Genomic DNA, 23,695 nt, shown 5'->3' with positions numbered 1-23,695 from the left:
ATTCAATCTCTTTTTCCTCATTCCCTATAGGCATTCAGCTCCAAACAAAGCAGTCTGCTTGTTCTTCTACACACCTGGTTTAACCAGTTCTCACACCTGGCTTCTGCCTGCCTCAACCTCCCAGACCGTGGAGACAGTTCCCTAGCAGGTAATTAGAGAATAGGCTTTTGGTAGAAGAATATGTGATAAGGAGAGGAAAAGCTGACTCACATCTTCATTGGTTGTCTGGTTCAGAGCCACAAGGAAAGTGTGGAATCCAGTCAGTCCCACGACGGACCAGAGCGTGAAGAAGCAAATGAGTACTTCTAGAACAGTGAGGTGTTGTTAAGGAATGTTGAAGAAGCCACACCAGGGGACTTAATGCCTCAGCCCATGTTCATGGCACCAATCACACCATCTTTACCCTTTGGAACATACCTCACAAATATATATCCATTTATAACAATGGATGAATTCTAAACTCAGTGGCTGTATCCCTCAGGAAAAGTAACAGACTCCTGTTTATACACTACAAGGAGCTCTCTAACAGATTTAGTGTATTTAGACGTTTTCTGTTTATTCATCATTGGCTCTTTGAAAGGGACATTTAGGAGGGGTCCAAAGCAAAACAATGATGGTCATCTCTGCCACCGGAAAACAAACTCTATAAACAAAAAAAAATGGTGGGAAAAAAACCAGAATGTGATTTCTAGAAATCCCAGTTGAATCTCCTTCTCAGAAATGTAACTGCTGTACAAAATAAGCCTTAGCTGTAACAGGAAGGTGGGACTTCTAGTGACACAAGAGGTCTATTGAGAGCAAAGTACAGCCCACTAGAGAAGGCCGAGCTGAGCCTGGGATCAGAAGGACTTGGGAGGGAAGCAGCGGAGACAAGGGTGAAAAAACGACCTCCCTTTAAGCCCCAGCCATTTTCCATCCCGGTTGCTACCACTAAGACTACATTTTTCAGTTTTAGACATTGGCACTCTCTGACATCGGAAAAATGAGATGGTGGAGAACTGCAGACAGAAAGCACACTGAAAAGTAGTTTAAGAGGGCTGCACAGGGACCTAGTGCCAGGGGAGGATATGTTCCAGGAGTTTCTTTCAATGTCTCCAGGAAGCCAATTTTCAAGGATTCTGTGAAATTGGGAGGAGGAGTGGAAAGAAAGATTAGTAACTTCAGTAAAAAATACCCACATACTCTAGTGTCTACTTTCTTCCCTCCCTATCCTTGTTACAAGCTGGCAAGAGATAAGCCCTCATTCAGGTAAGGGACTCACCTGCAAACTGGTGCTCTCTTGACTAAAGGGTTCACCTTTCCAATGCAGGACCCAACACAACTAGAGAGTCAGCTACAAGCCCAGCATCTGGCTCCCCTCCCTTCTCCCTAACCTCCAGCTACGGGCATGCAGCAGGGAAATGCATTCATAGGTGAAAGAAACCAGGAATATCCAAGAAAAATCCTCTCTCTTCACCAATCTGTATCTCTCCACTGTTCAAAATCCAGCTCAGAACTCATCTCTTCCCAGGGAGCTACCCTGAGGAAGACCACTCCTTTAACTCCACATCCTGTCTGTTCTTGGGCTGTTGGATGTGGGGGATGTGTGCAGGTGCAGACGTGCACAAGTGTGTGTCTTCTATCTTCCGAAGCAGACCATGAGCCACTAAAAGACATTTCTCTGGTATAACCCCTTCTACCACCTGACACCAAGCAGGTCTTATGAGGCAGAAGAGAGGACACATACACCAAAAATACATCCCCAACCTTTGGGATCACCTGGGACATGCCAGGTATTCTAGGGACAAACTGGTAATTATGGTCCCAATCCCCAGCAGAGGGCCACTGAGAAGGCCAACATGCTCAGTAAATCCTGAGGTTTGGAGCTCTACTCAGTAGCAGACAGTAGTGCTCACTTCTAACTGGTCCTAAGGTGCCTTTGCAATGGGAAAGTCTCCCCAGGATACAGAACCACTCCCCTAAGCTGTCCTCAAGTCTCCTCCCTCCACCCACTCTTCCACCAACAGACACTGCCCTGTATACTCACTGAGAGCCACATAGACGATGTTGAAGGCGAAGACATAGATCGTGAGGAGGGAGAGAGACAGGATGAAGAGGTAGAAGTAGCGGTAGTTCCTCTTTCCAACACAATTCCCCACCCAGGGGCAGTGATGGTCGAAGCGCTCTGTGGGAGAAAGAGAGAGTCCAGCACCAAAGCCTCCAAGACAAAGCACAACCCCACCATCCACTTCATACAGAATTCCCAGACCCTTAGGGTCCTTGTGTACTGCAACTGTAAAAAATACTGGTTTTTACTTTTTGCAATGTTTTCACAGCCATCTCCTTCGATCCCCACAATCACCCTGGAAGTTAGGCAAAAGAAGATATTCTTTTCTCCATTTTACAGATAAGGAAACTGGGATACTGAGGGGTTAAGTGATCTGTCTCACCGTCAGTTAACAGCACAGAGCTTGTTTTTCCCAAGAAAAGTCTTAGTACGTGTGTCTACTAAGTGCAGGAAGAATAAATCGGTATAAATAGCCAAGGAAATTTTGAAAAATGAGTAGTGTGGTTTTTCTTAAACTCCAGTTAGTAAAAAATTATACACCTTAAATGGTGTGGCATAGCTTAATGGAATGGAAATCACCCAGAAATAGAATATACAAAAATCTTCTGTCTGGGAAAGGCAGTGCTACAAAACCAGTGGTGAAAGGCAGTATCATTCCATAAACAATTGGTTACTTGACTGAAAATAAGCTTCAATCTTTTTTCCTCACACTATTTATCAAAAGTAATTCCAGATGGATTAAAGAGTTAAATGTAAAAACAAAGTGAAACCTTAAAATAACCAAAAATACTAGGTGAACATTTGTCTCCTGAATGGAGAAGGGCTTTCTAAGCATAAAAGTAATGGAAAAAAACACAGATGACAAAGAAATGATTTGACTTCATACACTTTAAAAAATATTTCCTATATGTTAAAAATACTATCAGGAAAATTAAAGAGGAAGAAAACCCAACAGGAATATATTTGAATTTTGTAACTTAGTGTATTAAAAGTCCTTATAAATCAATAATTAAATACAAATACTCCTTCAAGAAAATAGTAAAAAAGCAAAACAGTTAATAATACCACATAAACATATATTTAGTCTTCTGATTCATTAATAAGCCAGTGCAATGCTGCTGCTGCTAAGTCGCATCAGTTGTGTACAACTCTGTGCGACCCCATAGACAGCAGCCCACCAGGCTCCCCCGTCCCTGGGATTCTCCAGGCAAGAACACTGGAGTGGGTTGCCATTTCCTTCTCCAATGCATGGACAACAATAAGAAAGTTTTTGCCTATCAAAATAAGGATATATAAAATGATATTCAATGCTAGTGAGAACAGGGTAAAATGTATAATATACTGTTTGTAGAACTACAAATTGAGAGAACCTTTCTGGAAAGCAATTTGGGCATATGTATCAAGAGCCTTAATAATGTTCACATCCCTTTGGCAGAATAAATCCATTTTCAGTAATTTCTCATAAGGAAATAGAGAAGAGCACAGAAATTTAGGGTCAATACGTTTTCATTAAATTTTTTATTGTGGTAAAATATATAAAACATACAATTTGCCATTTTAACCAATTTTAAGTGTAAAATTCACTGGCATTAGTTACATTCACAGTGTTGTACAACCATCACAAATACTTATTTCCAAAAATTTCCATCACCCCTAAACAGAAACTCTGTACTCATTAAGTAGTAACTTTCCATTTTCCCCTTCTCCCCGCCCCTGGTAACCTCTAATCTTCTTTCTATCTCTATGAATTTGCTTATTCTAGATATTTCACTTCAGTGGAATCATACAATATATGGCCTTTTGCATCTGACTTTTCTTACCCAGCATGTTTTCAAGACTCAACCATGTTGTAGCATGTATCAGCACTTCATTCCTCCTTATGACTGAAAAATATTCCATTGTATGGCTGTACCACATTTTTGCTTATCTGTTTATTTGTTGAGGGACACTTGGATTGCCTCCATCTTTTGGCTATTGTGAACACTGATGTACAAATATGTTTGAGTTTCTGTTTTTCAGTTCCTTTTGGTATTGTTATGGACAGAACTGTGTCATTCCCCTGCCTCCCTAAAATTCATATGTTGAAGCCCTAAGCCCCAATGTGACTGTATTTGGAGATATGGCCTCTAAGGAGATAACTAAAGTTAAATGAGATCATAAGGGTGGGGCCCTAATCCAATACAACTGGAAGTATGCGAGCACAGAGAAAAGGCCAGGTGAGGACACAGCCAGAAGGTGGCCACCTGCAATCCTCACTAGAAATCCACCCAGTTGGCTCTGTGATTTTGGACCACTAACACCCAGCACCATGACAGAATTAATTTCTGTTATTTAAGTTACTGAGTCTGTGGTATTCTGTTACGGCAGCCCAAGCACACTAATACAGGTATATATCCAGGAGTGGAATTGCTGAGCCAAATAATTTTAATTTTTTGAAGAACTGCCAAAGTATTCTTCACAGTGCCAGCACCATTTTACAATTCCCACCAGAAAAGTATGAAGGTTCCAATTTCACCACATTCCTAAACTTATTAATTTTGATTAATGTGTTATAATAATGAATGAAATAGGATTGTGAATAATATAGACTGATAGCAGATTACCTAAATAAACTAGAATATAGCCATATGATGGATTATGCAGTCATTAAAATAACATATTCTGGGACTTCCCTGGTGGTCCAGTGGTAAAGACATTGCCTTCCAATGCAGGGATGTGGGTTCAGTCCCTAGTCGGGGAACTAAGATCCCACAGGCCATGCAGTGAGGCCAAAATAATAACAATAATATATTCAAAAAACATTTATTAAAGATGTAGAAAAATGCTCAGGAGATAACATTAAGTGACAAAGGCAGGACTAAAAACTCTATCATGTAGATAGAGTTTTACAAACAAGAGAAAGACTAGAAGGAAATACAACAAAATGGAGAATGAGTTTGGGATTAAGTTTTATTTACACCTGTACTTTCTATCTTTTCTACAATGAATGTATATTATTTTAATGAATCAAAAAAAACCCACAAAGAATAAAATACATCATTTTTAAAGCACAATGAGCTGTGTACCAGTCAAAAAAATAAGTGTTAAGAATGGTACATCTCCTAGTTAAAGGGCTACAATATCTTTTCAGAAAAAGGAATGAAGATAGCCTTACTTTAAACAAACCTGCCATATAAAAAACATTGGAAAATATATATTTATACAGATATATTTTTATTATATTAAAATCACACTTTTTTCTAATAATACAACTAGTACATGCTCATTGTAGAAAACTTGAAAATAATTTTTTTTCTCATGAAGGAAACAAAATCCCTTATAACCCCACAACCTATAGATAATAGACAATAAGCATTCTGGAGAACTTCCATGTGTAATTCTTTATATATACTTATATTTTTTTCAATGGGTAACTGAGATCACACTATAAATGTAGCCTATCTTCTATTTTATTTCATTCCACTTTTCCCATAGACAGAAGTCTACTGCATGAATGTCCCACAATTTATTTGACCATCTATCTACTTGTGAACAATACAATTCTTTCCAATTTTTCATTATTATAATAATCTGGAGGTAAATATGTCCATACCTAAATCTTTTACCATATCCCTAATTACTTTCTTGGGATAGATCCCTAGAAAGCAAGTTAGTGGCATCAAAGAGTATACATGTTCTAAAGGCATGAATCTTACTAGGTTGCCTTCCAAAAAGTTTGTTCCAATTTATACTCTCACTAGTGTAGGACAAAGCATTATCAAGTTTTCCTTGCTGAATTTCTAGATTTAAAAAGATCTTGTTTTAATTTTTCTCTTTGATGTTGAGTAGAGATGAACATTTTTTTTTTCATGTTAACTAAGTAAATGCATTTCCTGTTTTATCTGCTGTCCATATTTCTACTGAAATATTAGGGCTTCTTCTTAAAAAAATCAACTTGCATTGAGTTCTTTATGTTTAAGAATATTAATAAGGAGAGGAAATTCTTTCTGAAAACCGTCACATCAGACTTTCTAGAAATATCAAGTTTCCTGATTCACTTAAAATGTTTCAATTTATAAAAATCCTATCTACATATAGCTTTTACTATTTAAAGTAAGATACATCTTCCCACCCTTAAACTAAAGAGAATTGGCTAATAAGAGGAAAGCAAGGTACTCAGGCATACTCCATGGCATATACGAAGAATGCTGAAGAATGCCTATTGATAATATAAGGAACTGCACACATCTGCCTTTCAACAGACATATTTACTGTCTGTTTTTGATCATTTCCAGGGCTCAGCATACACTAGGCAGTGACTACAACTAAGTCACATATATATGCAAATAGAAGCACAGACCCCTGTATTATGCACACATACACCTGCCACACTTGAGGCAGAAGCAGAGAAAGAACAAATGAGGATTTTGGAATTAGACCCTTTCCAGCTTCATACGAACCTATTTCCTCATCTGTAAAATGGGGATAATATCTATCTTATGGTGTTTTTATAAGTCTTAAATGAGAGAAAGGGAAAGCACTTAGCACAGTGCCTAATATATACGAGAAATTCAATAAGTGCTAGCAACTTTTTTCTTCTTGGGAACACTTTTTATTTAGCCCTTCCTTCCTCGATGCTGCCCTCCAGTGGACTAGGATTCTCCTCCCCCTTTGTAAGGTGGGTTCCACTTGAAACAGATTCAGCAGAGGAAAATTCAGATTTGAAAAACAGGTAAAGTTTATCTCTTCATTTACAAGAGGTTTTTTTTTAAATTTTTAGACTAGAGGATATTTAAATTATGATCTGATCTACAAAAGTACAGTTGATTTACAACTGTTCAGAAGCTTGTTTCCTATCTAAAGTTTCTTAACTAAATCTAGCTCATTTTCTATCTAAATCTATCTTCCCGTCCCCACTGATTTTTTTTCCTGAGAAAAATCACTCTGATCCTCCGCAACTCAGCCTTTCCCCCAGGCAAAACCCCTTTGGTTTTACTCACCCACACAGTTGTCACAGATGCTGCAATGAGAGGCCCGGGGAGGCCGGAAGATCTTGCATGTATAACAGTATTTCAGTTTCACAATCTGGTTGTTTATCTGGAAATTCTTAATACGAGGGGGTGGTCGCTGGCCTTGGGGCACCGCACCATTGGTAGCTTCTGTAGAACAGTAAAGACAGTTAATACCACCTCTCCAAGAGCAATGAGAATAATCAAAGGTTGCCCACTGTCATCTCCATCCAGACTAGACTCTCAACATCACAAGAGTATCTTCCCAAAACTCCACTGAGTGCCATGCAATTATTTTGTTTACATGTAAAAAAGTGTTTCTTCAAGCTTTTTGGCTGATAACAAAGAAAAATATTCATATAAGAAGAAATAAAAATGGCAAAAAAATATATGAAAACATCCAACTTTATCTATAACCAAAGAAATAAAAAATTAACACAAAGTTACCATTTCCACTTTCTATATTAACAAATATTAGAAAGAAAAATACTCAGTGTTGGCAAGGATGGGGAAGAGGTACTAGTAAGCAATATGGCAGGGACTACCAAATTTTTAAATGTGTATACTTTTGACCCAGCAATTCGACTTCTAGGAACTTCCCAAATTACAAAGAGATGTACAAAAGATGTTAACACAGGATATTTGTCACAGAAGTCCCTTTTAATAGTGAAAGACTGAAAATAACCTCAATATCAGAGTAGGAGATTGGTTTAGTAAATTATGATACACACATGGGGTGAAATATTATGTAGCCATTTTAAATGATGTTTGCATTTTAAATGACATAGGAAAATGTTCACAACATACTGAAAAATGAAAATGTATGCTAAAAAGAAACAGGTATAAAGGATTTTATCTTGCAAAAGTAAATATATGCATGAAAAAACTGGCAATATTTAGAATCAGAAAAACAATTATTTAAAAATAAGTGATACATGCTTACTGCAAAAAAATTCTAAAAGACAGAAAATACGAATAGGAGATAAGAAAAGTCACTGACAATCTCTCAACTCAGGGATATTTATGCATTTTGGTGTATTTCCCTCTGTTCAACAGATAAACATTCATAATTTTTTAAATTTGAGATTATATTATAGATACAATTTTATACCTTGTATTTTTCACTTAACATTATACAATGGGCATTTTCCCACAGTTGTTAATTGTTTTTTCCTGAAAACATCATTATCTATATTGTATCATATGCATGTACTGCAATTATTTTAACCAATCCATGTTATTGGGCATTTAAGCTGTCTCTGGAATTTTGCTATCTAAATGATGTTGTATGCAAAAACTTAAAACATTAAAGACAAAGCTTGTTCCCTTTGATCTCCACCCTAATCACAATCTCCTCCTTTTCCTCAAGAATATGTTTATGTGTTAAAATTTATTGCTAAATCATAAAGAAAAAAAAGAAAACGTGTTGAAGTCTGAGCAGTAATATATTAAGTTGCTGTCATTAAAATAGCTAGGAAAAAGAAAAAAATGATGCATTAAAAATCCTTCTACGATTATTTGTATACATCCCAGATTATTTCCTTTAGCTAATCCTGAGAGAAGTGAAATGACTGAGTCAAAGGGTAAGAACCCTAAAGCCCATGTCACTTATTGCCAAACTGCCTCCCAGACAGATTGTGTCAATATAATGCCTGCCCATCTGTAGCATGTGAGAGTGCCTGTCTCATTGCACCCTTGCTGTGCAAGATAATTCTAAAAACAGATTTTTTTCAATTCACTTTGATTTTTAAAATATCTGCCATATGGAACTTTTTTCCTTTTTTTGCAGAGTGGGGCGGATGCTGTGAAATCAAACAATAACAGTGTGACATAAGTCTTAAAAGAATGGGGAGAGCTATTCATTAGAGGATGATCTAAGTACCAGCATGTCACCTTAACATTCTTCTGCATGTGCTTTGCATGAAGGCACCTGGGAGACAGAGTTCATGGCTCACCCTCACCATGAGGCAGGCTACAATGCAAGGGAACCACACGTCTTCTTCTCTCCCCTACCCAGCCCTCACCCACAGCATACCTAGTACAGGGCCAAATGTAAGTTGACAAAAACTTGTTAACATAAACATATGTATGAATTCAAGAATACACTCTACTATTGAGAGAAACATGCTAAATTCAGAGGTAACAACCTGACAGCTCAAGACTGGGCCCCGGGCCCAGCAATCTGGCAAAACAGAGCTAACCTTGCTAACCTGTCTGCTGTGAGAGGCAAGATCACGTCAAAGCACTGCCTTGACCTTCAGCTTCTCCATATGTGAATGGAAAGAGGATGATAAAAGAATAATAACCCCGAGAGAGCAAAGACTACACTCACAACTGTCCCTTTCTATCTTGCTGCTAACTAGCCCAGGTCTTCCCCAACTCCAGCTGTGCCAACAAGCCCCACCTCTGTTTTCTTCCCACAACTCCCACCCTCAGTGCATCCCTAAGTAGTCTGAGCTCAGATGTGCACAGACCTATGTCCCCTTAGCACAACTAAAACAGGCTGAAATTTTTCAAAAAGAAATCCACTAAGAAGCAAGATAAACACAGTTAAATAAACAAAAGAAATACAAAAGCTGGAAGCTTTCAAAGCAAGAATATCAAATCAAAACATTGTACATCTTAAACTTACACAATGTCACATGTCAATTATATCTCAATAAAACTGGGGGGAAAAAGAAACCAACTAGAACTGGGAGAAAACATTTCCTTGACAAGAGCACACATATAAACGTTAGGAATAAACTCAGGATGAGAAGTACAGAAATTATATTCAAAATGATAATAATTGTATCAAAGGGTACAAAATTCAGTCTGAAAACACAGAAAAATATACTATCCTCTTGGAGAGGCACATAATATTTATACAAATATAAATTCTCTCAAAAATAAGATATAAATGCAATATAATACCTATTAGAACTCTAACATGTTTGTATCTAATTAAATAAAATAATATTATTATTAATAAAATCCCAATAAACAAGCAACAATAACAACAAACCACCTGAAGGAACTAAAAGCTAACCACAGATCAGTGCTCCATTGGCAAGACTTTTAGTCTTACAAGTCCTGGGTCCCTTTCTTCTACTCTACGTGACTTGGATACTGACTCTAGCTACTTGAGTATCAGACTTGAGAACAACTTAGGCAGGCACCGACTGCTATTGGATCTGGTGGGCTCCCAGTCTCTCTGAGTACTGGCATCAGAGCCTTCTTTTGCAGTGTGAGCTCCTAGGATATCCCCTCCTCGAGTTCTGGAATGTTCTGCTTCAATTCATGAAGGCACCCTGGCTGGCTCCTGGTTAGTACAGCACTTCATCTCTGTCCCAAAGAGCCCTACCCTGAGCTGCAGACTGCACTGTGATGAGCTTGTAACTACTTCCTTTACCATTCCTAGAATTCTCAATGGTTCCTGGCACCATAAGTGTCCCCTTTCATCCTGTGTTTCCCTAAAGCAGGAATTCTTAGTTAGAAACCCATGCGAGTGCTTCAAAAGATCTATGAAGTCCTGAAATTATATCCAGGGACTTCCCTTGTGGTCCAGCAGTTAAGACTCTGAGCTCCCAATGCAGGGGGCCCAGGTTCAATTCCTGGTCAGGGAACTATATCCCACATGCCAAAAACTAAAAAGATCTTGCACGTCCCAACAAAAATCCCATGTGCCACAACTAAGACCCAGTGCAGCCAAATAAATAAATAAAAATAAATAAAAAATTGTATGTGTGTGATGTATTTAAGAATATTTTTATGAAGAGAAGGTTTATAGTTTTCATTCAAAAAAATCAAATGAATTGATGACCCCCCAAAAGTTTTTATTTTCTTAATTTAAAAAAAATCCTCTTGGAAACAGTGGAGCAGGACCTTGGTAAGAGATCCTTCCTGAAATGCAACCCCAAAGAGGGAAGAATGAAGTTCACATTCTTTACTGAGTGGTAACAATCTCAGATTCAGGATCTCTAGGGGAAAAGGCTGGAAGTGAGTATTAATCTGCAACTATAATTACGATTCCACTCCCTTACCAATCAAAGCCACTCACTGTACAGCATCTTGCCAGCTGGTCAGAAAACCCACCTATCTCCATTTCTATGAAAGCTGCTTCATCTGGTAGGGCCCGAGGGATCACTCCAGGATCACTGAAGCTGGTCCTCAGCAGGGTAGCCATGGAGAAAAGGAATAGCATGGCAGCAAACACAGGGATGGCAGGAGACAGCTGAACAGCCAGGTAGCGGCATCTGAAGAAAGCAGACAATTGAACACTTAGTTATTCCAATACTGACCTCGAATTATTACCAGTGTGTCACTCTGGTCTCCACAACAAAATCACAGTACTTCAAGGGCAGGGACATATTTTTTACTTTTCTCAAATTACCAAAACCTCCTAACATATGGTTCTGCACATACTAGGAGCTCAACAAATACATCACTGATTGATGCTACCTGTAATATACAGGAGATAGTCTAAGGGACCTCCAATACCCCCAAGCCCAGTCCCTTCCATCAGCCTGCTGGCAGCCACATTTCCTATGGACTTCAGCAAAGGCTCATACCTGTTAAGGTCCGGAACATCACTGAGTCTGGATTGTAAGCACCACAGGTTGCTCTCACTCTGGGAATGTCTAGAGTTTTTTGCACTCACTCATCTGACATTGGGCCTGAGCCCAAGGAGGGGGAAGAAAAGATAAGGACCAACCATGAAGCAGAGTCCCAGTGTCAAACAGATGGTATGTCCAGTGTGTTCAAAGGCCACTGAAAAGCTTCAGAGATGCTGCCTGACTCTGCAACATCCACTCACTCTTCTTCCTTCCTCAACTAGCTCAGCCAGTAGGTGACCAGTGACCACAAGCAAGTGAATAAGAAAACTGTATCTCTTTAGCACCCCTTCTCAATATCATATTTCTTCCCCTCTTTCCCCTTAACTCACCTGGAAGGCCATTCCTCCCTGTCTCTGGATATCCCACCTCTACTGGCCTTTCAGATCTAAAGCCATCAATGCCATCATTGTCACCATTACAACCACAATTTATTGAGCACACACCATACGCACTTGGCTCTTCAGACGCACTGTAGCATCCACTTCTCACACTACATCTGTGATAGCTGAAGAATCTGGGATTTAGTGAGGTCTTGCTTCTTCCAAAGGCCTATCCTAAACTGCACTGTTTTTCACTACGTTGACTTCAACTCCCCCAGTTAAACTTCCGAAGAGCAAGAACTTTGCCTTTTAGGAGTGGGAACGCTTGGGTTTGAATTCTGGCTCTACCAGCTCATGTTGGGGTAACTGAGTTAACTTCTGTCTCCTTACCTATGAAATGAAGATGATAATAGTAGTATTTCATAGGGTGATTGTGTGGCTCAAATGCATGAATCTAAATAAAATGCTTAGAACTGCCCTTGACACATAGTAAATGCTAAGTAAATGTCAGCTATTAGCATTATCATCATGGATCTCTATCTCCCTGAGCCTAATACAAGTATGGGAACCAAGAAGCTATCAACAAATACTTGTCCAGTTGAACTGAATATCAAACCAAATAAATGGGAATACGTGATGAGAGTTATCACTGACCTATTTTCATTCTCCTTCTCCTGATGCATATTTCCTCCTTCAACACAGAAATCTTGTCTCGGAAGCTGACTATAAGTAGATGAACAAGGACCAGAGGGAGAGTGAAGAGAGTAAGCTAAGGAAAAAGGCTTACCTCATCAGCATGGGGATTAAGCACGCTGCTGTCCACGTGGAGTAGACCTTTAACCCCAGGCTGTACCTACGCTGCACGTTTGGAACAATCCCCATGAGATCCTTCTCCTGCCTCCCTGCCACACACTCAACTGCATGGCGGGTGGGAACCAACCGTACTGCTCGGCTGAGCAATTTGCCATGAAGGTGAACATACGGAGTGAATTTGCAAATGATTTCTGTGGCTTTCTGTTTGCTTGCCTGCTCATTTGTTTTTTAACAAAATCCTTGCTCTCAGCTTGCTTTTGTATGATTTTCTTCCTTCTCCTAAAATCCCAGGGTAGGGTCTAGCTAACTGAGTTCAGGGTAATGAAGGTCCTTGCATAGCACGAGCTTGTGGATTACCCTCTTTTCCACTGCTCCCCTTCACTGGTACAGATAATCAAGAGGTGAATTCAGAAAAGTCACCTGCACTCATCAGGGACCCAAAAGGACACAGGAGAAACACAAGGCTCCACCTCTGAGACAAGCCAAATGAAATTACCACACTGGCAGAAAACAGCCATCTTCCTCATCACTGCCCATCCCTAAAATCACTCTTGAAAACAAAGAAGTGACATCTCCAGAATTCAGACTGCCCTGGGTGTATCATTGCCAATGAAAAGCCTTAGAAAAATCAGAGCCATCTGATTGGCCACCAAAGGGAGTTTAAAACTGCTTTATTTGAGGGAAAAGATACAAAGAGAGTAGAACACAAACGCACACATTAATGATGCCCCCATACCCTGAAGGACCGAGCTTAACTAAAGTCTCATTTCAACACCTGCTTGTTGACTGGACAAAGGACAACTTAGATTTGAATTACGCTTCACCATCAAGGATAAAGGTCTCTGTAATCTCCACACAGAATATCTTCTGCACCTGCTAAAACAATCCACTCTGTGTCAACAAGTACACAACAGGCCCATTGTATTGTTCTTCAGAGACAAGGCTACTGGCAGCCAGTTGTCACTAGTGAGTGGGTGTGGCTGGGAAGGCAGATGTGGGACCAGCAGGCCTTTCTAATCAGAATAAGAGGAAATAAGAAAGCCAGAGGCTAAGACTGCTGCAAACTACAACCCATCTGTCTGCCTTTAATACCCACCTGGGTTAGCCTCATAATTGCAGTAAGCTAGTGATCTCTCTTAAATAAGAATAAGCTATGCAAAGATTTGGTGGTAATTCCCAGTATCAACCTCAAAAGTCGGGAGTATCCTCAAACATCACTAATTTGTCCTAGAGAAAGACTGGATCTATCATCCACAAATATAAACTGTCTTTGAAACCCTGTGTACTTTCTATCTATATTGATATGAATAATGATATCCATACACTACTTGAAACAGAACTCTCCTTTGTCTTCAGAATACCAGGCAGTTAGAAGTGACTTTTCTCCCTTGTGAATTTTATAAATGCAACCATGTCCCCACCAAATCTCCATTTCTGCCACCTGCAGAGACATCATCACTTTAAGCCATCTTCTTTCAACCTCTTGATCAGCTTCAGGCTTCCACAGCTGGACTACATGACAGGACTCCCACATGTCTCATGGGCCACATGATGGTACTGACCAGCAGTAACCAGCAGTACCAGGCTGGGCTGGTGTGCCATATCCCATCCCCCATCTCTAGCACACGAGAGTTCATTGGAAGGACAATCATAATGACATAGACTTCAATTCACACAAAAAACTTCAAAAGAGATTCATGAGTGGAAGTGGTAAGAAACCAGACAGATCCCACGACAGGGCTGCCTCACAGCCCGGCAGTGTGCACTAGTGTTCTGTACTCTGGTTCTGTCTCCCTAATAGCTTTCTTGCTATGCTTTTTGCTGTTGTTCTTTTATCAGCACAATCAGCCAAGTATTTATGGGTCTAACAAATGAAGAACAAGAGAAATGGAACTTAATTTTGTTGGAGAAACATAACTAACATATGAAACAGCTAAATAAGATAAGACCAATAATCAAGTGTACGGATGGTGAGTCAGACTCTAAGGACTGTAAGTGGTCAGAGAAGAGTTCTCTTGGGAATCTGGGGGCTGCTTGAAACTGCTCCCATAGCAGTCATTAAGGGTGTCTTTAGGGAAGCTTGGCACAGCAGAAAGGGCCAAGGATTAGAGCTCCACAATGGCCCTTGAGCCCACATAACAGAAATAAGCCTTTGCTCTAAGTCCTCCCTTACAGGGGCTGCCATCTGTCCTTATACATACGTCCTATCTCTTGAGCACATAAACATGTAGAACCACCCACAGGACCAGTTCAACATTCTTGCTGATGACATTCAGAGTTTGCATGAGGAACAAAGTTTCCTTGGACACTAAAACATAATTTAATATCAGCTTCAAGATTTACTGCTATGTGAAGGTCAGAGTTTTAAAAATGCATAACCCTGTTTTGCTCCAGCAGCAAAGGGAAAATTAAACAAACAAGGACATTTTCAATTCTGAGGCAATGAGCCATCCTCTCACTGAGGAAGGCGAAAATCTCTATAGAGGCAAACCTGTTAAGTAGTTCCCAAATTTCTATTGTAACAATACATTTCACATTTCAATTATAACAAATATAACCAATTTCAAAAATAACAAGTAACAAATTTCAACTATAATATCTTCCTGATCAAGAACTTAGAACAGTTCCCTGCTACCTATTATATTAAGCCCCCACCTCCTCAGGCCAGCATTCTGAGGCCCTCCTTTAACTGGCCTTATCTAATCATCATCATAGGTTCTTTCTTGCCTCTTCCTTGCTCCATTCCAGACACATTTTCCTCATTACCGTGAATTCATTAGCCTCTTGCTACCGCAAGAGGAGGCATAAAGTGTCTTTTTTGTTGTTAAACACAATACCAGCTCTGGCATCTCTGAGGAGGAAGATTTAAGACTTCTTTCCCTCAATAAGCATCTCAACTGTTGTCAGCATGCTAGGGACACTCCTGTCCTTTGTGTTCACTTTTCCCAAAGCAGACGATCACTATACTCAACTAAGACATTCTCAAAAGATGGGAGATACGTTCAGTGGAGACTGGCAGTGTGAACCTCATCACCACAAAAGGTAGTAAAGGCTGAAAATACACAGATGAATTCTGAATGACAGAAGCGTAAAAAATTGATAAAGAGAAATACATTGTTCAGGAGACATAGCCCAATCCTTCTCCAGGGGACATGCTTTATCAGGAAGTTGAGTTTAGCTAAGTACTGTAACAGATTGATATAAAAGAGGCAACTATGCCTTTCTAAAACTGTCTTTGGTTGGCAGAGTCACAGAATAGGGCTAGATAAGCACAAGACTGAACCTCCACAGGGCAATTCTTCAGAGAATACTCTCTTGATTGGAGATCATGATAAAGTCACTTTTTCTTCTTCTTAATCTCACCTAAGGAATTCAGAGACCTGGACTTTGTCACTATAGACAGGGATATCCCTCCATGTCAGAGTTTGGCCTTGGTCTACCTAGCCCTGTGTCTCCTCAAACCCGGTAACTTTGTTATCAGACTGCCTCTTCCCTTCTGTCTGACCATGGGGACACAGTGCCCCTTTCATTGCCATCACCCACAGAGTAACATGGTAAGGAGCACACATTACCTAATTTTTCTCAGAGCTGTCCTCATCTTGGAAGCAGGGACTAGGAGCAGCAACAGGGGTGATGATCCCTTGTAACTCAAAAGCTTACTCTCTAAGTTCACACTTAAAGGAAGAGGTTCCTTGTTCCTGTAAGGCTACCAGAATGCCATGCTAGAATACAGTCAGTTTTCCACAAACATGCCTTCGTTTTCTAGTGAGTGAAATCGCTCAGTTGTGTCCAACTCTTTGCGACCCCATGGACTGTATGCTACCAGGGTCCTATGCCCATGGGATTCTCCAGGCAAGAATACTGGAGTGGGTTGCCATTTCCTTCTCCAGGGGATCTTCCCAACCCAAGGATCGAACCTGGGTCTCCAGCATTGCGGGCAGACGCTTTACCATCTGAGCCACTAGGAGCATGAGTTAAGGAGGCCAAGGTAACCTAGAATCCACTAAAGCAACACAAACACTAGCTAGCAAGACTCCAGAATATGCCAGTCCAGCATTTGGCACTATGCACAGCTTTAGTATTCTGCATGTCTTCAGGATTCCGTATTCAAAAGGTAACAATGAGATGAAAGGTAGTGTTGTATAAAGGCACTGGCTGGCCGACTGACCTTGTTGAAATCTATTTCTGTAGACCTGGTTTTGTCACCCGCAAAAGGATGGGGATGGTCTCCAAGGCCCCCTTCAGATCTATCATTCTATGATTCTGTGAGTCAAGACTGCTACATCTTAAGTGCATCCAGAATGTATCAATTCAGCTACATTTATTGATTACATACTCTAAGTAAGGCCTAGTAGAAGGCACTGTGGGGGCCACACACATGCAGAGGATAGTCCCTGACCCTGAAAGAACTCAAACTGTAATATCCACAGAATTACAAAATATTAAAAATGTCATGTAATTATGTGTTAAATGACTGATATGTACAATTAGTCCTATGAATGCAGAAATTACTAGAAAAATTTCATGAAGGAAGAGTCAAGAAGGGACTTGAAAAAGAGGTAGAGTCTGAATAGGCTAGAAGTGGGACAATTATTAAGCAGTGCTACAAAGCTTTTTTCAGTTCATCCAATTCAATGACTCCTCTGTACATCAGAAGCACCCAGGAGGGTCAGTCCAACAGGGTTTGATAATGCCTTGATACGATATCTGCTAGACACAGCACAGTGAGGCATAAGCACTGATCACAGCAGTAAACGCCTTCCTACTTCAGGGGTCAAGAGTCACACAATCATTCATGCCACAAGAGACCTTGACCCCAGTAGTGATCTGGTCACACAGTTAAAAGAGAAAGCTAGGAAGCCACTTTCAGAACACAGTGCACTTGGTCTTTTCCCCAAGCTTTATCAGAAAGTTGAATTTGACTAAATACCACAATAGCCTTTCAGTAGTTGGACAGTTCACAGGTTGTCAGTGTCAGTCTGCTACAGTGTCCTGACATTCCTAGCCAAGCTGTTGGCTATGTGTTCATCACACAAGCTGGACAGAGTGTGGGCAGAAAGGATGGAGAATGGTTCATGTGCTTAAAGCTCACATTTCCTAAATACCTCATCCTAAGAATACATTAGGAAATTCCTCTTTTTTTTTTAACTAGAATACTCTTGATTAAAGTATAGCTGATTTACAATGTTGTGTTAATTTCTGCTGTACAGCAAAGTGATTCAGTTATCTATACATTCTTTTCCATTATGATTAATTCCAGGGTATTGGATACAGTTCCCTGTGCTATACAGTAGGACCTTGTTGTTTATCCATTCTATATATAATAGCTTACATCTGCTAACCCCGGCCTCCCACTCCATTCCTTCCCTAACCCCATCCCCCATGGCAACCGCAAGTCTTTTCTCTGTGTCTCTGAGTCTGTTTCTGTTTTGTGGATAGGTTCGTTTGTGTCACATTTTAGAGTCCACATACATAAGTGATATCATATGGTATTTGTCTTTCTCTTTCTAACTTACTTCACTTAGTATGATAATCTCTACTTGCAAGGAAATTCTTTTTTTAAGCACTGTACAATGTATACTCTGCTTCTAAATTCAAATACATTTACTATCGATACAATAGATACATTTAAAATACAGCTATCTACTGGTAATCTTCTATCCTCTCTTTTTCTATGTGTGTACTAGAATCTTCCAGACAGACACAAGAGTTATAGAATTTCAGAATCTCAGAGCTGCAAGAGGCTTAGTGATAATCTAGCCCTATTTCCCATCCTGGGCAGGAATTCACTCTGTGACAGCAGCTCTGAGAGATGGCTACCCAGCTTCTCTGGAAACGCTTCTAGCAACACAGAGCTAATGAGCACCTGTATGGACCACTTTTTCTCATTTTATGTAGTTAACCTACTGTCTGTTCACTGAAAAATCACAGGACCCTCCTTTGAGAAATCTAAACATGGAAAAGCGAAATCCAAAAATAAAAAGATGTCCACTGACACTACTAACACTGCATGTTTTTCATCAAGGGGCGCCCACACGCCTGACCAGATTTCTCAAGCCATCTGGCCGACCCAGGGCTGTGCCACGGGGGGGTTATAAATCACCTCTCACTCATTCCTGCACACCTGCTGCAAGCAGGACCCTGTTATGAAAATGCAGGTCCAGATGTGCCTCAAGATCTGAACTTTTTTCCTCAAGGCCAAAATGCAGCAGCCAGAGAATGTACAGTCTATGCTCCTATACAATTTAAACATGAAAAGAGACAGTCCTTTGTCACTGCCGGTTCAGACACCCTCAACTGCCTGAAGGCAGGGGACTAAACCAGGTGATTTCCTGAGGTCTCTGTAAGTTCTCATACTAGCAAAGGAGCCCATATTCTGCCCCCAAACCCTATCCTCCACCGTGTGGTGGATAGTGAATTATAGACCCCCAAAGAAAAAGGTTGACTAGAAAGAGACTTCATTCCTCAGAGGCAGGCTGGTGTCCTGTGTACAGCCTGTCAGTGGCTAGGCTCAAGGCAGCCGCCACCTAGAGTGCCCATGTGTCTGCATTTGACAGACAGATGCGTGCATGTGCGCACACATATGCATATACATACATGCTCACAAACACAGATCCCACCATTCTTAGTAAGAAGGATTCACTGACAGGGCCCTCTCCCCTTTGGTCAGATGTAAACTTCCCCATTCCACTTCTCAGCTAACGCTTTTACTTCCTTCTCCCTTCCCCCTTTCCTACTCCCTCGCCCAGCCCTACCCTCAAAACTATTTACTCTACCACACACACAGCTGGAACCCAGGGCAGTTTACAAACAACCTCACCCTTCATATCTGAGGGCAAAGCGCAAGAAATAACTTGGGGGGAAAAAAGTCATCTCACCAGAAAACCCAACCTGCCTCTGTCAAACAGTAACTTGGTTGATTATAAGCTTCATCTCACAGGCAGTTTTCTTCAGAGGCCTTCAGGGCCGAACAGAACACATCAAATCATACTCTGTCTGGCTCCCAGGTACAAAAAGGGTCAAATGCCAGTGGCTCCAAATTTCAAGTTCCCTTGGCCAGTCAAACCAGAGGGTTCCTGGGCCCAGAATTACCAGCTCGCTCAGGGCCTGGAAACAAATCTCATCTATGTTTTGAATGGTTTTAACCACAAAAATTTAACCCTGAGTTGGGGAGGGGAGAGAGGCAAAAAGAGCTAGTGATTTAGCAGAGGAAGGAGTGAGAATGACAGAAAGCAGAGTTCAGCTCTGCACTTCCATAAACAAGCAAGGAAGAAACAAAGCTAACTTGGAGACAAGAGTGAGAAGTGGGGAAATATTTTTTAAAATGTAATGCTTATGCCTGCCCGCCTGCACATGCTCACTTGTACCACACGAAGTATACACACACACATTCAGCCATGAAACTCTGACTGGAAAGCAGCTAAGAAGTCATGATCAACCTGTCTGATTTTGCCAAGTATTTTACAACTTGGTAGCAGCAGCAGCAAAAAACGTGCCTTTGACAAAAAGGTCCTCTGACCTTACTTTCCTGGCCTTGTTATAAACTACATCCCTCTCCTTCCCCTGCTGTTACTCAAGCCATTTGCACTTATCCCAAAGTCTGGCAAACCAGCCCCCCCAAAATCACTCTTGATGCACTGGGAAAGCCTGAAGCCCTTACAGAAGGAAGACAAAAATGAGCCCCCAAAGATCAGAGTTCATTTTAATTATCCACCAAGGCAAGCCAAGAAGCCCCCTCCTCCATCCCGTGGCCACAGCCCCTGAGGGGAGTTCCATTTCCAGGTCACTAGAGTGCATGAAGTGTAGCAGGTTCATATTAGGTGTGCCTCACAGTCTACAAACACATCTCTTGGCTCCTTCAAGGCCTTCCTCATAATAATCCCTAACCAATTAGCATTGCTCTCATCCCTGGAATGTACCACATTCTCAGCATACCCAGGAGTCATGCCACAGTAGTCAACTGGTCATCTCCCTAGAGCAGTGACTGACACAGATTTCAAACTGCCTCTAGTACTAGCTGTCACATCACAGAAAAAATAACTCCAAGGCTGGTATCAGGCACACACAGAATACAGAGTTGTTTATGTTGAGTGATTTTGAGTGAAAGAAAGAGCAACTCACATTTAATAAGCACATATGTGCCACACAGGCAGCTAGACTGTGGCACAGCTGAGGCTGGAACCAATCTGCAGGTTCCCAATTCAGTTGGCTTTTCAATTTACCAGCTAGCTGAGAGCTGAGCCCTAAGAAAATAGGACCCAGAATAACAGAATAGGTAAGTATCATGGGGTGGAGTTACGACCACAGGGAGTGCTCCTAGGCTCAGGAGGGGTGGAGAAGAGGCAATCTGTCACTAACCACCTAAGGAGACCACTGAAAAGGGGAGGTGAGTAATGAAGATGAATTCTTTTATTTCCTAAGTGTTCCAGGGGCAGCCCCAAATCAGTGCTATAAAATTGGTTATCAAACGTCTTGGTCTTTTAAGGAGGCACATACAAAGCAATGAATTCAGTTGACATGATCTACAGACACTGCTCAAGAGGACAGTGACAACCTTCCAAGGACTAGCCATAAACTCCCCAGAAAGAAGGTTCTTCCCCTGGACCCAAAGTAACCATAATCAGGCAATAGTACTCAATGGAAACTCACTCGAAGGCAAAGAAGAGTGTACATGTCCCCAGGATGAGGAATAGGGTCAAATAGAAGATGCCCTTTTGCCGGGCCATCATGACGCGGCCATCACAGCAGAAGGTGTTCCTGCCTGGGAGTTTCTCCCATTTCCGTGTCACCTTCTTTCTCACCACCATCACAGACATGATTGGAATTCCTGGTCCAAAATGGGTTTGTGATTATAAGAGGGAAGAAACAGAAGCTGAGCCCAGCTTTGAAATCACGATGTGTGCTATTGCTGCCACTGGGTCAAACATCATCAGAAGTCCAGTTTCTAGCCCTAAGGAAAAACACAAAAAGAAAAAAAAAATTAGGCAAGAACAAAAAAATGCAGTTCAATCTTCCTTTCCCAGAGGCAGAAAGATGAGCACTGCCTCAAGGGTTGAGAGTGAAGAAATGGAAGAGTTTATTTCCAATCTGTTTTTGTCCCCTAAAAGAAGAAAAGGTTAAAGGTTCTCAAAAGGAGAAAGAGGCTAGTATATCTTAAATACATCCCTTTACTTTCAGTATAATACTGATGATTTGATTATCACAGAACTAGGAACTAGAAGAGGTTTTATAGGTGACAGCCCCAATTACTTTGTTTTGGAAATAAGTAAACTGAAGACTGAAGGGGGGAAATCACTTCTCTGGGTCACAAAGCCACGAAGCTAAGCCAAGAAAACAGGTCTGTTGACTTTCAGTCCAGGGTGCTCTCCACCATACCATATTATTGTATAATTATCATGAAGAAGACTCTAAAAATAATGGAATTTCTATCCTTAAGGGCCATTCCCTCCCCTCCTCCATTTCTTCACCTTCTTTCTTCAATTAGCCACTGGAATCTGAATCACACCAGGGAACAAGTCATCCTTTGGGAAAGATAGGAGGTTTTGGACACTGTACACAAACCCAGGTTGTATTTACTCAAAACAGATTTCCCCTAATCAAACCCTCCTAACTTCCTGAGTCTGGGAAATGAACCAACTTTGCCGGTCTAGCCTAACATTTGTGGGAATCTTAATGAAACCACATCACAGACCTGTAGGTGAAAGGCTGACTTAAGCCAGAGAGATTCTTATATGGCTGGGAGGAGGAGGGGCCCAACGAGGGGGGTGGGTGGCAGCAGTTAAGAAAAGTCATAAAGGTGCTTTCTGGGACATTTCAGAAGTACCATCTCCACTTTAGCATCCTGAATCCCCAGGCCAAGCCTTTCTCACCGCTGTCACCCCTCTCCTTTCAGGTGTGGTGCTGTGGCCTCTATTTACCGATACCACATGCCTCACGCTGGCAAGAAGGAGGCGGAAACCTGCAGCTCGACTGACTGATGAGAAATAACCAACTGGGCTGGAGAGGGCAACGGTCTAAAGAGAGACTAGGAGCTGAGCAGGGAAAGGAGAAGCTGGAAGGCTTGGGAAAGGGGAGGGGGCATCGGAGGTGTAGAGAACACTTCCTTTGTGTAAAACTAACCTGGATAACAATCTTCTCCTGATAAACCACCCTAGCGGGAGGAGAGACCAGGAAGGGGAGCCGGGCCTGGGAGAACAAAGATCAAAATCCGTCGAGAACCAGCGACCAGCCCAGCGGTTCGGGCCCCGAGGCCCGAGTCCCGGACGGGCGGCGGGCGCGGCCTCGAGAGGCCCGCCCAGCCTCAGCCACGCCGCCGACCACCGCCCCGGGCAGGATGGGACGCGCGCCACCTCCGCACGCTCGTACACACACACGCCCCGCCACGTGTAGTCACCCCCGGCCAGGGGCTCGGCAATCGCCGAGCCGAGGACAGAGCAGGCTCCGTGCATCCCAGGGCAGCCGAGCGGGCTGCAACCCACCACGCGGCCGAGCCCCGGAGACCCCCACCCCCACCCACCCCCTTGTTACCTGAACCCCGGAGACCGAACTCGGCCGGGAACCGAAGCCAGGAAGTACACTGTCCCAGGGGACCGCGTCGGCCGCCAGAGATGGCAGCGGCTTCTCCCCAGCCCGGAGGCTGCCTCCTCCTGACAAGGGGCCCCAATGGTCCGGGCCCTAAACCAGCTGTGGCAATCGCCCACCGCTGGCCAAATGGAACGCTCCTCACGTCACCAGGTCGTTCCAGTAGTTGCTAGCCCTCTATTGGCTGATCCGCCTCGGCGCCTCCGCCCCTGCCACCCCTGCCCCGAACTACCATTGGCTGCGCAGAACGCCACTCGACGACGCCTCCGCCCCATTCCCCCACCCATCTCCCGGCTTCGTGCCCACCTGCCAAGCCTTTGCCAGCCTCCCTTTGGGGTCTGAGCACCGATG

The 23,695-nt window shown here is 42.0% G+C and overlaps 1 protein-coding gene across 2 annotated transcripts in view; it reads right to left on the bottom strand.

The window, feature by feature from the left end:
* ZDHHC9 (zinc finger DHHC-type palmitoyltransferase 9) overlaps positions 1-23,480 on the bottom strand; it is a 29,147-nt gene extending 5,667 nt beyond the window's left edge. The window contains exons 1-8 of one of the 2 annotated variants that reach the window (XM_040265181.1): positions 23,291-23,473; positions 22,883-22,948; positions 21,413-21,713; positions 11,110-11,270; positions 7,027-7,185; positions 2,027-2,164; positions 1,070-1,118; positions 211-313 (exon numbers count right to left, since the gene is read on the bottom strand). In XM_040265181.1, coding sequence (XP_040121115.1) covers positions 211-313; positions 1,070-1,118; positions 2,027-2,164; positions 7,027-7,185; positions 11,110-11,270; positions 21,413-21,579 — 777 coding nt within the window. In that variant the 5' untranslated portion in view covers positions 21,580-21,713; positions 22,883-22,948; positions 23,291-23,473. Of the gene's footprint in view, positions 1-210; positions 314-1,069; positions 1,119-2,026; positions 2,165-7,026; positions 7,186-11,109; positions 11,271-21,412; positions 21,714-22,882; positions 22,949-23,290 lie in introns of both variants that reach the window. The other variant, XM_040265182.1, reaches the window with a different exon arrangement.
* Positions 23,481-23,695: the final 215 nt, after the last annotated feature.

Source organism: Oryx dammah, unplaced genomic scaffold (genome assembly GCF_014754425.2).
Source record: "Oryx dammah isolate SB20612 unplaced genomic scaffold, SCBI_Odam_1.1 HiC_scaffold_23, whole genome shotgun sequence".
Lineage (NCBI taxonomy): Eukaryota > Metazoa > Chordata > Mammalia > Artiodactyla > Bovidae > Oryx > Oryx dammah.
The sequence above is the reverse complement of the archived record's forward strand: the minus strand, read 5'-3'. Positions and strand labels throughout refer to the sequence as shown.